At 35.7% G+C, this 16,384-nt stretch overlaps 1 protein-coding gene across 9 annotated transcripts in view; it reads right to left on the bottom strand.

Moving 5' to 3' along the window:
- Positions 1 to 16,384, bottom strand: part of ARB2A (ARB2 cotranscriptional regulator A) — a 545,745-nt gene that overhangs the window by 397,484 nt on the left and 131,877 nt on the right. For all 9 annotated transcript variants that reach the window (XM_077139148.1, XM_077139150.1, XM_077139149.1 and 6 more), the window contains one exon: positions 1,491 to 1,556. In XM_077139148.1, the coding sequence (XP_076995263.1) occupies positions 1,491 to 1,556 (66 nt within the window). The remainder of the gene's footprint in view (positions 1 to 1,490; positions 1,557 to 16,384) is intronic.

Here is a 16,384-nt window from a genome sequence, read left to right as displayed (position 1 = left end):
ATGAACTTTGAAAGAAATAAAGTTAATAAGAAAGAAAGACTGGACAAAATGAAAATTTCTATCTTGACTTTTCCAAAGATCAGATTCAGTATATACTTTTAACAGAGTAAGACACTCAACCTAAAATCAAAATGAAAACAGAAAGTTTGACTACAAAAATGACTGGTTTAAGGTGGTACGACAGTGGCTCAGTGTCAGAATTCTCCCCAGCCACGCCGGAGACCCAGGTTTGATTCCCGGTGCCTGCCCATGCAAAAAAAAAAAAAGATTGGCTTATTCACTCCCTGAAAAAAGACATTATCATGCCAGAGACCCAGATTCGATTCCCAGTGCCCGTCCATGTGGAAAAAAAAAAGGCATTAACATCTTGGTTTTCATATATTTCTTAAGGAAAGAAAATTTCCAAATAAAACAAAGGTTGGCCTATTTCATAGATCATTTTATACATTAATACATCACAAGTACTTAGATCAATGGCTAGCACTTAACAGATCCTTAACTGATACTTGTTGAATGAATGAATGACTAACAAAGTGACCTAGAAGTTGAAGTTACCTATAAAAAATTAAATTTAAATTAGATTTCTTTTTTACAAAGTTGAACCATGAAATCAATTTGTGGGGATGGGTATCATTAAGAAATCCTCAACCCCTCAATTAAAATGGAGTAACATTATACAAAAGTATTTTGAAATCTGTGTTTTCCAAGTTTCATGCACACAAAATCATTTACATGCAAAATTTTGTATCATAAATGAATTATTTTCATCAATCTTCCAAATTCTTACATATCATAAAATCAGAGTTGTCAGAAGCAGCAATATCATCTACCTTAGTCTCACCATCATTTTACAAATAAGATAATTATTTTTTGAAAGCTTAATATTTCATGTTTTACATTAAAAACAACAACAAAAAAGACAGTATTGAGGACAAATTTCAAAATTTTTCACTCTGAAATCACAAAATGTGAAAACTTTTATTTGGGTTCTACCAAAGAGGAAGGGAGTAGTGTAATAAAACTGAAGTATCAGGAACGAATTTGGGAATTTTTAAGTTAAACAGCACAGAAATAAAAGATAAAATAGAGGAAAAAAATTAAATAATTAAAGATGGTAAAGTAGTCCCTGTCTAATGCAACAAAAAGTACATTGGTTTTCCTCACAAAAAAATAAGTAAAAATAAATTATATCATGAAAATGAGAAAGAGTAGAGGAAATGGTAGTTCATTTCATTGATCAACATTTTCAAAAACAAAACTAGAAATCAGTAGTTCTTTCCTTTATACTCAAGAGTAATTTTTTCTATGAACTACTGTACACAACAAGATGAGGTATACTGACACGTATTTAAAATCACCTTTTATCAATAACAACACAACTAGACGAGTACCTTTACATTTAAATTTATTACAGTAAATTTAAACAAAAGTTTTCTTTCAATTGAAAATATTCTATTGGAAGCAGAAATATTTTAAAAAGTTGTACTTACTGGAATAGAGATCTTTTTCAAATTACAATCCTTTTCCAGGAGCTCATAAACATACTTTGTGATGATCTAGGTAGAACAAAACACATTAAGATACAATGGCATTCATTATCAAAATTCATGAAAATTTTGTAAACTATTGCTCTGAGTGAATATCTCTCCATCTTAGGATGTCTCTCTATTAAATTAGAGCCTCCTTACCTGTAACTGATTATCTCCCACTGCTGTGAGAATAACTACAGACCTTCATACTAAGGATTAGGACCAGTTAATATAAATTCACAAAATATGAGACTCTCTTTTTCAAAGCAAAACTCGAGAGTATATTTTCTCATTCCTTTGTAGTTTCCCTAAAGGTATTATTTCCAATATAAAACTGTAGTGGCTTTGAGTTGTAACACCTTCTTCTCTGCAGTCATTGAGTCAAGAAGGAAGGGGTGAGAGGTATTCTAAATAGAAAAAAACAAAAAACAAAAAAACAAATCCGGCAGTCAGGCACCAGTCAGACCTATCATTTGTGGGAGACAAAAACATGGGCCCCCAAAGAGGTCAATGTCCTAATCCTTGAAACATGCAAATATTTAACTTACATGGCAAAAGGGACATTGTAGATCTAATTAAAGTTAAGGACACTGAAATGGGGAGATTATCCTGATTATCTGAGTTGACCCAATTTAGTTTCATGAGTCCTTAAAAGTGGAAGACAAGGGAAGAACTATGTGTCAGAGAAAAGCAAAGTGAGAAGGACTCGACTAGCTTTTACTACTTTTGAAGACAGTGGAAGGGGACCTCATGTCCAGGAATGTGGTTATCTAGAAGCTGGAAAAACCTTAAATTCACAATAGTAAAAAACAAACAAATAAACCACAATAAAAAAAAAAAAGGAGGTGGGGGGGGGGGGGCTTTGGTCCTACAATCTCAAGGAACTAAATTCTGCCAACAAAGCAAATAAGCAGTAAATGAATTCTCCTCTAGAGCTTCCAGAAAGGAACATACCCTGGTACACACATTGATTTTTAGACTTCTACCGGACTTTCTACCTACAGAACTGTTAGATAACAAACGTGTGCTGTTTTAAGCCACCAATTATGATAATTTCTTATGGCAGCAATAGAAAACTGATAAACTGTTTCTATCAAGAAAGGTGAAGGGAATGAGGAGAGATGTCGGGAATAAAAGAAAATATTTAATAAGCTCTAATGGTCATTTTAAGAGGTATTTCTATCCCACAAAGTGTCTTTAATTGTCTAAGCACAATTGTGTAGAGAATGTTTTTAGCAACAAAAAGATTAAAAATCAAATTATATGAAATAAAATCAGAAGATGATTCTTTTTTGAAATGTAAGGTATTAATTGCTTTGGTGCTGAATTCCATGATCTAAATAGATTCTCTCTCCTACTTCCTTTGAGGAGTCCAAAATTTTGCTGTCTATATGTATTCATTTCATTTTAATAGCAATATATTATATGTATGCTAGAATAGCTTTATCTAAGCTGATAATGGTAATTTTAAAAGCTAAGACATCAAAATGGAACTAGATAATAGTCTGCAAGTTAAACTAATAGTATTAATTAAATAGTATCCCTACATTTTAATGTAGTAGTTAAAATTATGCTCATTATGCATCTTCACAATGTAGCAATACTATAGACCTGAAATATTAAATTAAAATATGCAGGATCAGAATAAAAAATAAGTACAAAATTTTATAATGGCCTGCTACTACAGAAGTGCCTTAATTAATGATTTTCATAAAAATGAGTGGCTTAACATTTTTGATAACCTCCTATATCAATAAAATCATTAAAAAACCCTTATTTTCAAAGCAACCATAAAACTAATCAAATGTCTATATGATGTGTGAATAAAACTGTTTAAAAATGAATAGAGAGAAACATGTGCTAAAGAAAACGTGGAGAAAGAGATGTACCTATTCACTGTTCATAGGGAAGCAGAAAGGTCCAGAAGGCAACATGGTGGTTTCACAGGAGGAGAGGGATGGGGTTGCCATACGATCCTACAACTCCGTTGCTAGGTATTTACCTGGAGGAACTGAATGTGGACACACAAATGGACATTGCACACGGGTGTTTATGGTGGCAGTGTTTGGGATTCACAATGGATGGAGGTGGCCTAAGGGTACAAAGACTGAAGGAAGGAAGGGGAGATAGGTGTTTACATACAACAGACTACTGCACAGCCACAAGAAGGAATGAAGTTGTGAGGCATACACCTAGGTGAATGAACCTTAAGGACTGTATGTTGAATGAAATGTCAGGAACAAAAAGACAAATATTATCATGCTTCACTTGCATGGACTAACTTCAATGTACAAACTCAGAGAGCTCAAGTGGAGAGCATGGGTTATCAGGTTGGGGCCTACTGTAAAGCGTCTTAGATTGTAAGCTCTTACAGCCATCACATACATTCAGGAGTTGTAATTGTCATTTCTAAATTCTGAGATCCGGAAGTGTTTGTATATAGCGAGGTCATTCCCAGAAACTTCAGGTATTTATGTGACACCTGAGACTCAGAGTTAGCGCTCTGATGCTATGAAAGTCATAGTCTGATGCTATGAAACCCATACAGAAACTGTTTCAAAAATTGAAAAAGGGATCAGATTTTGACTAGAGATCAGAATAAAGCTGATCTGGATAGGTCTATGGTAAATCAAAATACAGGGTAAAGGATGATATGGTCAATATTTTAAAACTTCAGCTTCTGTATGACACCAAAGGGAGAGATGTGTATTTGGTGCAAAATTTATATTTTCTGTAACACATTACCTAATTTAACTTGTATGGTCAGTTTAGTTGAACACCATAAGTACATAGAATCTTGAATAGGGCATGAGATCTTATTGGTTTGTACAGGTTAGTATATCCCAGAGTAATTTGGGCAGTGAATAAAAAAGTACTCGCAAAGTCCCCTTGGGGGACTGGGGAGAAAGGAGGAAATACTCAACTCCTCCATTTGGACAATTCCTGATATTCTCGCAAGCAGTGGGGACAATAAAATCAATAGGCTGAGCCCTCGATCTTGGAGTTCACCCCTATTAAACTTATTAAGTAGGCTAAGCCTACTTATAATCATGCCTAAGAGTCACCCGCAGATAACCTCTTTTGTTGCTCAGATGTGGCCCCTCTCTCTAAATCAACTCAGCAAGTGAACTCACTGCCATCCCTCCTATATGAAACATGACTCCCACGAGTGTAAATCTCCTTAGCAACATGGGACAGAACTCCCAGGATGAGCCAGGAGCTGGCACCATGGGTTGAGAAAGCTTTCTTGACCAAAAGGGGGAAGAGAAATGAGACAAAGTTTCAGTGGCTGAGATATTTCAATCAGAGTTGAATGATTATTCTGGAGGTTATTTTTATGCATTATATAGATATCCCTTTGTAGTTTATGGTGTATTGGAGTGGCTGAAGGGAAGTAATTGCAACTGCTGAGCTGTGTTGCATTAATCTTGATGCTTGAAGAAGATTGTATAATGATACACCTTTTATAATGTGACTGTGTGACTGCGAAGACCTTGTGTCTGATGCTCCTTTTATCAAGGGTATGGACAAATGAGTAAAAAAAATAAGGATAAAAAATTTTTAAAAATAATGTGGGGGTGGGCAGTAAAGGGTAAAAATCTGAGTGGACTGAAATATTGGTGATCAAGGAGAGGGAGGGGTAAGAGATATGGGTGTATGAGTTTTTTCCTTTTTTCTTTTATTTCTTTTTCTGGAGTGATGCAAATGTTCTAAAAATGATCATGGCGATGAATACACAACTATGCGAGGATCTTGTCAGCCACTGATTGTACACCATGTATGACTGTATGCATGTGAAGATTTCTCAATAAAAATATGAAGAAAAAACCCTAATAAAACTTAATTGGAACCAAAATGAATTCTGCCACTTTGCAAAATACTTAACATAATCTGAAAATTAAAACATTAAACCAGTTTGGCAATTCGTTCCTTGTATAAATCTGAACTAATATTACATTTAATCCTCAATTCCCATAATACAGGTTAATACGAAATAGCCAATTTAAGAACTGCCTATATTTGGCATTGAAATGCATTACAGAGAAAGTGTCACTCACGGTATATCAAATCAAACAATAAAACTATATCAAAAACCTGAACAAGTAAAAGTTAGAGAAAACTACCCAAATTGCCCAATTTGCCTTGCTCTCTAATTCTTACTTGCAGAAGAAAAGCAACCACAGATGAAACATCTATCTCTTAGGCTGTTCTCTCTGCTTAGAATGTTTTCAGCCCTGGTAATCTTCCAAGAGATAGATCATACGTCAACTTTTTCAGGTAAATTTCCACGACCGATCCAACCCTCCAAGGTAGGACAAAGTGTTACCTCCATAATCTTCCGAACATAACTCAATATATCATCTAACAAATGAGTTTAAAATTATTTACATGTCTGCTATCCAACTAGCTTTAGATTTGAGAATCCAGCCTTTATTCCTCCTTTATAGCCCCACAAGACAGTGTCTGGCACATGGAAGGTATTTAAAAATGATATATGAATTCTCCTTACTGTCCAATCCATCTACATCTTTTGAGGAATATACATGTTTCAGATTTTTAAAAACCTTTTCTAAATGCTGAATTGAGACTTAGAAAGAAAACATTAAGATCTCATTGCTTTTTATAGCTTGCATAAGATTTGATATCTGAATGTAGAAAAATCAACAAATGAAAAAAATTAATAAAATGAAATAAAAATATTTCTGCTCAAAAGTCATCTGGGTTCAAATATTTACTGGAAACAAGTTAAATATGGGGGAGAGATCACTATATATTTTAAAGCTTCTGTTAGTTCACAGACAATTAAAAGTTTAAGACACTACGCATCTCGTAAAATTAAATCTTTGTTCTAATGAGAAACATTGAAAAGAAAAAATTCCTACACCTAATAACTTTTCTGGACTTCTGAATCCTAAAAAGAGACCATATAGATAAAATTAACTAAATCCAAAATGGAGGAGGCAGTGAAATAATTTTGAGAATATATGATCATGAAATAGATCCCTTGTTTGACAATGGAATAATACCCTCTGTGGAATTAAAAGTCCGACGAGATGTTTTTTTTGCCCTGGGTTTCTCCATCTAGAAATTCCTGAAAGGAAAGCAGGGGTGATAAAAAAAAATAGATCATGGGAAGAAGGAAAATGGAGCCTGGTAAAAATCAATTCAATGTGGAATATTACTAACAGAGGGCATCTTCCACTTGCTAAAAATTACTCTTTTACTTTTCATTTTTTAAAATACAATTTTATTGTGATATATTATATATTCACATACCATATAATCATTCAAATACATACAATAGCAGATTTGAAGAAGCAGAAGAAAGAATAAGTGAACTAGAGGACAAGGCAACTGATTTTGAACACACAAAAGAGCAAATGACAAAAAAGATAGAAAAATGTGAATTGGATCTCAGAGAAATGATGGACAAAACAAAAAAAGAGTGCAAATCTAAGATCATCGGTGTCCAAGAAGAATAGAAGAGTAAAAGGCTAAGAAGATTAGTGAAGGATATAACGGGGGAAAACTTCCCAACCTTTGTAAATGATATAAATATGCAAATCAAAGAAGCCCAACAAACTCCAAATAGAACAAATCAAATTTGCCTACCCCAAGACACATACTAATGAGTCTGTCAAATGTTGAAGAGAAGCCGAAAATCTGGAAAGTGGCAAGAGAAAAACAATCTACTGTGTACAAGGGAAACCACATAAGACTGAATTTGGACTACCCAACTGGCATGATGGAGGCAAGAAGGCAGGAGTATGATATAATTAAGATCCTGAAAGAGAAAGACTTCCAGCCAAGAATTCTGTACCCAGCACAAATTGCCCTTCAAAACAGAGGGAGAGATTAATATCTTCACAGACAAACAAAGGCTGACAAAATTTGTCAACAAGAGACCAGCTCTACAAGAAATACTAAAGGGAGTTCTGCTGGCTGAAAAAATAAGGCAGGACAGGGAGGTCTGGAGGACACAGAATTGAATAGTACCAGTAAGGGTAAATTAAAGGATAAAAAGAGAAAGAGGAAAAGAATATACAGATCCGACAAAATCCAAAGGATAAGACAGTGGATTCAAGAAATGCCTTTATAGTAATAACTTTGCAAGTTAATAGACTAAATTTACCAATTAAAATTTACAGATTGACAGAAAAGATTACAAAATATAATCCAGCTATATGCCACTTACAAGAAACTCATCATAGACACAAAAATACAAATAGATTGAAAGCAAAAGGGTGAAAAAAGATGTTTCATGCAAGTTGTAACCAAAAGAAAGCAAGAGTAGCTATACTAATATAAGGCAAAATAGACTTCAAATGAAAAGACACCATAAAAGACAAAGAAAGACACTATATATTAGTGAAACAGTCAATTAACCAAGAAGAAATAACAATCATAAATGTTTATGCTCCCAATCAAGGAGCGAGCTCCAAAGTACATGAGACAAACATTGGCAAAACTGAAGACAGTGAAAGACATTTCAACAATAATAGTAAGAAACTTCACAACATCACTGCCCTCTATAGACAGAACAACCAGACAGAAGATCAACAAGAAAATAGAGAACTTAATCTGGTAAATGAGTTAGACCTAACAGACATATATAGCTCGTTACACCCCAAAACACCAGGATAAACATTCTTCTCTAGTACTCATGGAATAGTCTCCAGGACTGATCGTCTGCTGGGCCACAAAACAGGTCTTCATAAGTCTAAAAACACTGAATTTATTCAAAGCACTTTCTTTGATCACAATGGAATGAAGCTGGAAAGCAATAACCAACAAAGAGTGAGAACTTTCACAAATACATGGAGATTAAATAGCACACTCTTAAACAACCAGTGGGTCAAAGAAGAAATTGTAAGAGAAATCAGGAGCTATTTGTAGATGAATGAAAATGAGAATACAACATATCAGAACTATGGCATGCAGCAAAGGCTGTGCTGAGGGGAAAATTTATTGCCCTATGTGCAGCAAAAATCAAGGATGTAATTACTCACCTGGAGGAACTTGAGAAAGAACAGCAAACTAACTCCAAAGCAAATAAAGGAAGAGAAATAACAAACAATAAAGCAGAGTTAAATGAATGGGAGAACAAAAGAACAACAGAAAGAATCAATAAAACCGAAAGTTGATTCTTTGAGAAAATCAATAAAATTTTTGACGGGCCACTAGCAAGGCTGACAAAGAAAAAAATAGAGAGGATGCAAATAAACAAAATCAGAAATGAGAAGGGTGTCATTTCCACAGATCCTGAAGAAATTTAAAAAAATCATAATAGGATACATGAATAACTATATGCCAACAAACTAGACAATGTAGATGAAATGGACAAATCCATTGTCCATGGAAACACACAAATAAGCTACACTGACTCAGGAAGAAGATCTCAACAAACCAATCACAAGTAAAGAGATTCAATGAATCATCAAAAATCTTCCTATAAATAAAAGCTCACCAGGGAATTTTATCAAACATTCCAAAAAAAACTAATACCAATCTTGCTCAAACTTTTCTAAAAAATTGAGGAAAAGGGAATACTACCTAACTCATTTTGAAGCTAACACCACTTTAATACCAAAACCAGGTGAAGATGTTACAAGAAAAGAAAACTACCGACCAATCTCCCTAATGAACATAAATGCAAAGATTCTCAACAAAATATAAGCAAACTGAATCCAACAGCACATTAAAAGAATTATGCCCTATAACCAAGTGGGGTTTATACCAGGAATATAAGGGTGGTTCAATACAAGAAAATAAGTTAATGTAATATGGCATGTTAACAATTTGAAAGGGAAAAAACACGATTATCTCGACTGATACTAAAAAAGCATTCGACAAAATTCAACCTCTTTTCTGATAAAAATCTTTCAAAAGGTAGGACTCAAAGGTAACTTCCGCAACATAATAAAAGGCATATATAAAAAAACCGTAGTCAGCATCATACTCAATGGTGAGAGACCGAAAACTTTCCCCCTAAGATTGGGAATGAGAGAAGGATGCCCATTGTCACCACTATTATTCAACATTGTACTAGAAGTTCTAGCTATAGCAATCAGGCAGGAAAAAGAAATAAAAGTCGGGCTGTGTGATGGTGGCTCAGTGGCAGAATTCTCGCCTGCCATGCCAGAGACCTGGATTCGCTTCCTGGTGCCTGCCCATTTAAAAGAAAAAATAACAAAATAAAAAATAAAATAAAAGTCATCCAAATTAGAAAGGAAGAAGTAAACCTTTCATTATTTGCAGATGACATGATGCCATACTTGGAAAATTCTGAGAAAATCCTTACTTCAGCTAATAAACAAATTCAGCATGGTAGCAGGTTATAAAATTAATGTGCCAAAATCAGTAATGTTTCTATGCACAAAATCAGTAATGTTTCTATATACAATAACCTAACCGAGGAGTCAAGTAAAGAAAAAATTCCATTCAAAATAGCAACTAAAAGAATTATGTACCCAGGAAAGAACTTAACTAGGGCTGTACAGGACTTGTACACAGATAACTACATAACATTGCTAAAAGAAATCAAAGACCTAAAAAGGTGGAAAAACATTACATGCTCATGGATAAGAAGGTTAAATGTACTTAAGATGTCAATTCTAACGAAACTGATCTACAGATTCAATGCAATGCCAATCAAAATTCCAACAACCTACTTTGAAGGCTTGGAAAGCTAGTTACCAAATTTACCTGGAAGGCAAAAAGACTCCGAATACCTAAAAGCATCCTAAAAAAGAATGAAGTGGGAGAATTAACACTTCCTGCTTTTAAAACTTATTATAAAGCCATAGTGATCAAAACAGCATGGTACTGGGGGTGCAAGTGTAGTTCAGTGGTAGAATTCTTGCCTGCAATGCAAGAGGCCTGGGTTCAATTCTGGTTCATGCATTCCCCCCAAAACCAACAAACAAGCAAAGCAAACAAACAAACAAAAATTCAACAAATGGTGCTGAATAACAGCATACTCACATGGAATAAATAATGAAATGTGGCCCTGCCATATAGCATATGGAAAAAAAAAAGGCAAAGAAAAAGACAGCATGGTACTGGCACAAAGATAGAAGTATTGACCAATGGAATAAAAAAGAGAGCACAAAAACAGACCACCAAATCTTTGGTCAACTGATCTTCGACAAGGCCCCCAGATCTACTCAACGAAGACAAAATAGTCTTTTCAATAAATGGGTATGGGAGAACTGGATATCAATAGCCAGAAGAATGAAAGAGGATCCTTACCTTACACCCTCTACAAAAATTAACTCAAACTGGATCAAACATCTAATTATAAGAAACAGTACCATAACACTCCTAGAAGAAAATGTAGGGAAATGTGTTCAATTTCTCCTTAGTAATGGGAGGTAGCTTCCTAAACTTTATACCTAAATCATAAGCAACAAAAGAAAAAATAGACAAATGGGAACTCCTCAAAATCAAATGCTTTGGTGCCTCAAAAGACGTTGTCAAAAGGTAAAGAGGCAGCCAAAGGTATGAATCTTACACAAAGAGTGCTGAAGTTCCTGGTATAGGGTGAAAACCGTTATTGAATGCTATAGGCTAAATTTAACAGGAAAATTTCAACAGTACCACAACACCAGGGGTAAAAAATGGGGGGAGGGACAAGGGGAGGTTTTTAGATTTTCTATTTGGTGAGGGTGTGTTTATTGATTATTTTTCTCTTGGGAACAATGAAATTATGTAAAAGGGGCATGCTGAGGATCTGTTGACTTTGGACATTATACATGATGCCCAATGAAGAGAGGTGGCTGAAGGATGTACTGACTGAGAAGTAGATTGGCAAATGATGATATATACATGTGATTGAATATTGTGCTACTACAAAAAGGAATGAAGTTGTGAGGCATGCAACATTGTGAATGAACCTGTGGGACATTTGGTGAGGCAAAATAAGCCAGAAACAAAAGACCACATACTGTATGATCTCATTTGAAAAATACTTATAAGAAAACTGGGGCCTAGATTGTAAGCTCTTAGAGCAGTTGCATTTAGTCCGTTGTAATTGTTAACTGTGGACTTGGAGGTGCTGTTTTATATATGTATAACCTGGTATTTAGAGATAAGAATGAAGCCTATCAGGTCGGGATTAAGTAATTCATAATACAGGGGTAAGGAAGACATTGCCTGTATTTTAGAACTTGACCTAATTTTTGAGAACAAAGAAAGAAAGCTTATTTTGTCCAGAACCTAAATTTTCTGTAGCACATTATTTAAACAATCTAAATACAGGGAGACCAGAATAAGAATGATGGCCTTCAATCCTTTATAGCCTAATGTAATGCCTGAATACATCCTAGAGTATATTCAGCAGATAATCAAAAAGTATTGCCAAAGTCCCTTAAGGCATGGAAGAAAAAAATACGGAAATATTAAACTTTACCACTGGGGAAACCTGGGATACTGTATCAAACATTACGGATACCCAAATCAATTAGACCAAGCCCTTGATCTTGAGGCTTGCTCTTGCGAAACTTATGTGCATAGTGGAGAACTTTAGTCTACCTATAGGTATGCCTAAGAGTCACCCTTGGAGGACCTCATTTGTTGCTCAGATGTGGCCTCTCTCTCTCTCTAAGCCCAACTCTGCAAGTGAAATCATTACCCTCCCCTCTATATGGGACATGACATCCAGGAAAGAAAGACTCCCTGGTAGCGTGGGAGACAGTGAGCCTGGGCCTGGCACTGGGGGATCAACAATGCCACCCTGACCAAAAAGGAGACAAGAAGTGTAACAAATAAGGTATCAGTGGCTAAGAGAGTTCAAATAGAGTCAAGAGGCTACACTGGCAGTCACTCTTTCACAAGCTTTAGTTGGACATTGCTATCTACCATAACTTGCCAACCTCCAACCAAAGCCACTCTTGCCAATTCTAAAGAATACCTAGGGCATTATATAAGATTCTACAAAGGTTCCATGTTTTACTAGGGCAATTTTCCAGAAACCTACAACCTCCAGAGGGGTCCTTGGACCAGATAAATGCAGAGGGTCCAGCCCTTCCAGAACATCAACTAATTCTATCCCCCATTCCCTATTATCAACAGACCCTTCCAGCATGAAAAAGGTAAAATGGGCATAGTCCAAATACCTCTAAAAAGTAGGAGAAAGATCAAAGATGATGGTGGAATAATACAGAGAAAGCAGGGTTTAACTAACGAGTATGACTGCTAAGTCATTATGCTGGTATTTCTTTTAGCCTTCAATTCCTTAGAGCAGCTAGAAAAGCCCCCTAAAATAGTGGAATTGTAACCCATACCAAACTCTGAAATCTGTTCTACAACTAATAGTTGCGATGTACTTTGAAATTTATTGCTATTTTGCATATGTTCTTTTTCACAAAAAAGAAAATAAAGAGGGAAGGAAGAGTATAACAGAGAAGACAGGATTTAACAAATGAGTATGACTGCTGAATCATTATATTGATACTTCTTTTGGTCCCCATAACTTGCCAACCCCCAACCAAAGCCACTCCTGCCAATTCTAAAGAATACCTAGGGCATTATATAAGATTCTACAAAGGTTCCATGTTTTACTAGGGTAATTTTCCAGAAACCTACAACCTCCAGAGGGGTCCTCCAGAGGGGTCCAGTGTCTAGGGCAGCTAGAAGAAAAAACTGAAAAATCGTGGAACTGTAGCCAACACCAAACTTTAAAATTTATTCTATAACTACTTGTTAAAATGTACTTAGAAATTTACTGGGTTTTTTGTATATATTATATTTCAGAATGAAAAAAGTTAACACACACAAAAATACATGAACGATGAATCAAGAAAAAAATTGTTTAAGCAGTACAGCTTGCAAACGTGGTACTTGCATACATTATAAATAAATGTAAATAATATATTTAAAAGAAAATCTTTTAAAAATAAATTTTGCATGGAAAATAGATTCAAATAACTTAAAAATTAAAAAATAACATGATGCACATTGTGAAGTCTCACTTTTTTTATCCCCCACCATCATCTATTCCCCTTCACTCTGTCTCTTATAAGTAACTATTAGTTTCTTATACATCCTTCCAGTGTTTTTGCGTGCAAATAAAAAATGCATATTTCTTTTCTACTCCTACTTTTTTTTTTTTTTGGCATGGGCAGGCTCTGGGAATTGAACCCGGATCTCCATCATGGCAGGCGAGAACTCTCCCTGCTGAGCCACTGTGCCCTGTCCTCTATTCCTACTTTTAAAACACATTATATAAAGCACACTGTGTGCATGGTATAGTCCTATTATCTCCTCTTTCTTTCTTAAAGTATACTAAATACACTATGCAACATTATTGCATAAAAATTTATCCTGGTGCTCCACTCTATCAGTAATGAAGACTTTCTTCATTCTTTTCCACTATCCATAGTACTCCATTGTGTGGATGTACCACAACTTAATTAATAAACTTCTGAAATATTAAGTGCTTCTAAAAAAGCATTCACTAAGAAAAATATAACCTTAAACATTGTTTACTTAATCCTATATAAAATGAATGTTTGCAAAAATTATCTTCTGACATAGAATCATTCAAAATAATGATCTACCCATGAGTTGCCTAAATATTTAAAAAAGAAACAACACTTTCCCCTCTTAAAATCCTATTCATTCAAACACTACATTCCATTCTTGCCAGCTTCTAGGAAGGGAGGAAGGTGGAAAACAAGAAGAGGAGGAAAGGAGGAATGAGAGAGGTAGGAAGGAAAGAAGGGACGTAGAGCAGGAGGGAGGGGGAGAAGGAAGGAAGGAGAGAGGAAAACAGGTAGAGTGAAATTTCATAATGGTTAAGACTTAATATTATCCAATAATGTCATTTTGGCTAAATCTAAATGGGCACTTCTAGCATATCTTTACATTAAGGAGACTATGAAATGAATGGCAATGATTTGTCTAATTAGAACTACAAAGCAAATTTACTCTGGGTGCATATCTTCTTAAGTCTCACTATATTTAAATTTCTCTAAAATTCTTTCTGCCTCATTCCTATTTTCTCCTTAAAATATTTTATACTTCATTCTCAGTGGACACATTCTACACTCTAAAAAAAAATCTTTTGAAGTAGCTGCGTTTTCTGCATATCCCTGAAATAAAATTCATTACTCCAACCTTCCATTAGCATTCCCTCAGGGGCTACTCCATATTCCCAGCTGTCCTACATTTAAATCAGCTTCAGATCAGTTGCTCTCACATTTTCCTTTCACCTACCCTAAAGAAGAGTCCTTTCTATTCTATCCCATCTTTTCCCCCCAATAACCAGATTCTTAAGTAGCCCGCCAGAGCACAAGATTTATAAATGTATACAACTAAGTAAGGATAACTCCTCCTTGTGATTTCGCAGGCACACCAAGCTCAATATGTTCTGTGAATTCATCTATACCTGCTCAACCCTATTCTTCTCCACTGTGTTCCTCAATTCCATAAATGGCATTACCATCCATCCAACTGTTCAAGCAAGGAGGCTAAGTATCTTGACTCCTTCATACTCCCCTCAAAATCAATCAAATCCACCAAACTAATATTGGTGTATGTCCTTATCTCCTATTTCGACTGTCACCATTCTTATTTCCTCCTGTCAGGTCAATAGTCATTATTTCTTCCTTGGAATGTCTCCTACTCATCTTGTAGTATTTAACACTACCTCCCTCAGATCCAATCTCCTCTTAGCAGACAGATCACTTCTTGAAAAATACAAACCTAATAGTTTCTCAGTCTCCTAGGAAAAAGACCCAAGCCCTTAAATCCTTCAAAGCCCTGCCAGATGTGGTCCCTGCCTATACCACTTTCTATCCTTTACTGTAGCCACACTTTCTTTCAAATGTTCAGGTGTATTAGGACCTTTTTTCCACTGTAGATTCTTTGCAAATCTTATCATGCTCATCTTATTTGCTTATACAGCTTTAATATCTTCTTTACCAAGCCTCCATCCTATCCTCAAGACAGAATCATTCAAGTCTTGCATTGCTCCTCCCTAACACTTCTCTCATTAAGAATCTCTTTTCAAATAACTGTCTTTACGAATAGACTTTAACCTTTTGGAAAGGTAGCATATCTGTCTTGGCCTAAAAGTCTAGGGACTAACTCATGAAATGGCAGTCAAATAAATATTTTTTAATAAATAGTAATAATAATAAACATTTAAATAGCACTCACACTGACATAAATTCCTCCACTCCTTTAATCTTAATAATCTTATGAGATAAAGGATGACTCCAAGGCATTTGACAGGGTACATAAACTGCCCATGGTCACAAAAATAAGTAACGGAGGCTGGACTCAAACCTGGCTATCTCTCTGCCCTGGAGTTCAGAATCTATTTTCTTAAACCTTATTATATACTCTTTCTCATATGCTAAATTACTTTCATATGCTGAGGGAGAGTACGACACAAAACTAAAATTAAAGAGTTATTAGGAGGAGATTTCCGGATAAATGGCAAGTGGAGTGGATCGAGTTCACTCCTGTTCCATGGAACAAGGAAGGGGACAGGGAGAAAATGACCAGGACTGCAGTCCCAGAATGCAAGTAAACAAAGAGGGCATCTAGGGTGTTTGGGGAAGAAAGAACCTGGGGGTGTCAGACAAAGAGAACAGGGTGGATCAGTCTACAGTGATCCCCACCAGGGGCAGGTTGCAGCCTGAGAAGATGTGCAGATCCAAGGAAACCAACCATCCCTCTGCTCCAACTTGTCCCAGCTGCTGGCTGGGGAAACCTCCTTGTGCATCTCCTCTGTGGGGACCCAGACTTGATCCTCTGCCACAGGGAGCCAGGCCACCAGGTGCTGGAAGCAATCAGCTGGCCAGATGCGGGTGCTATGGGTCAGCTAATCTCCCAGGTGCTGGTCA

Source organism: Tamandua tetradactyla, chromosome 21 (genome assembly GCF_023851605.1).
Source record: "Tamandua tetradactyla isolate mTamTet1 chromosome 21, mTamTet1.pri, whole genome shotgun sequence".
In the NCBI taxonomy this organism is placed as follows: domain Eukaryota; kingdom Metazoa; phylum Chordata; class Mammalia; order Pilosa; family Myrmecophagidae; genus Tamandua; species Tamandua tetradactyla.
Note: the sequence above shows the minus strand (reverse complement) of the source record. Positions and strands in the feature narration are given on the sequence as shown.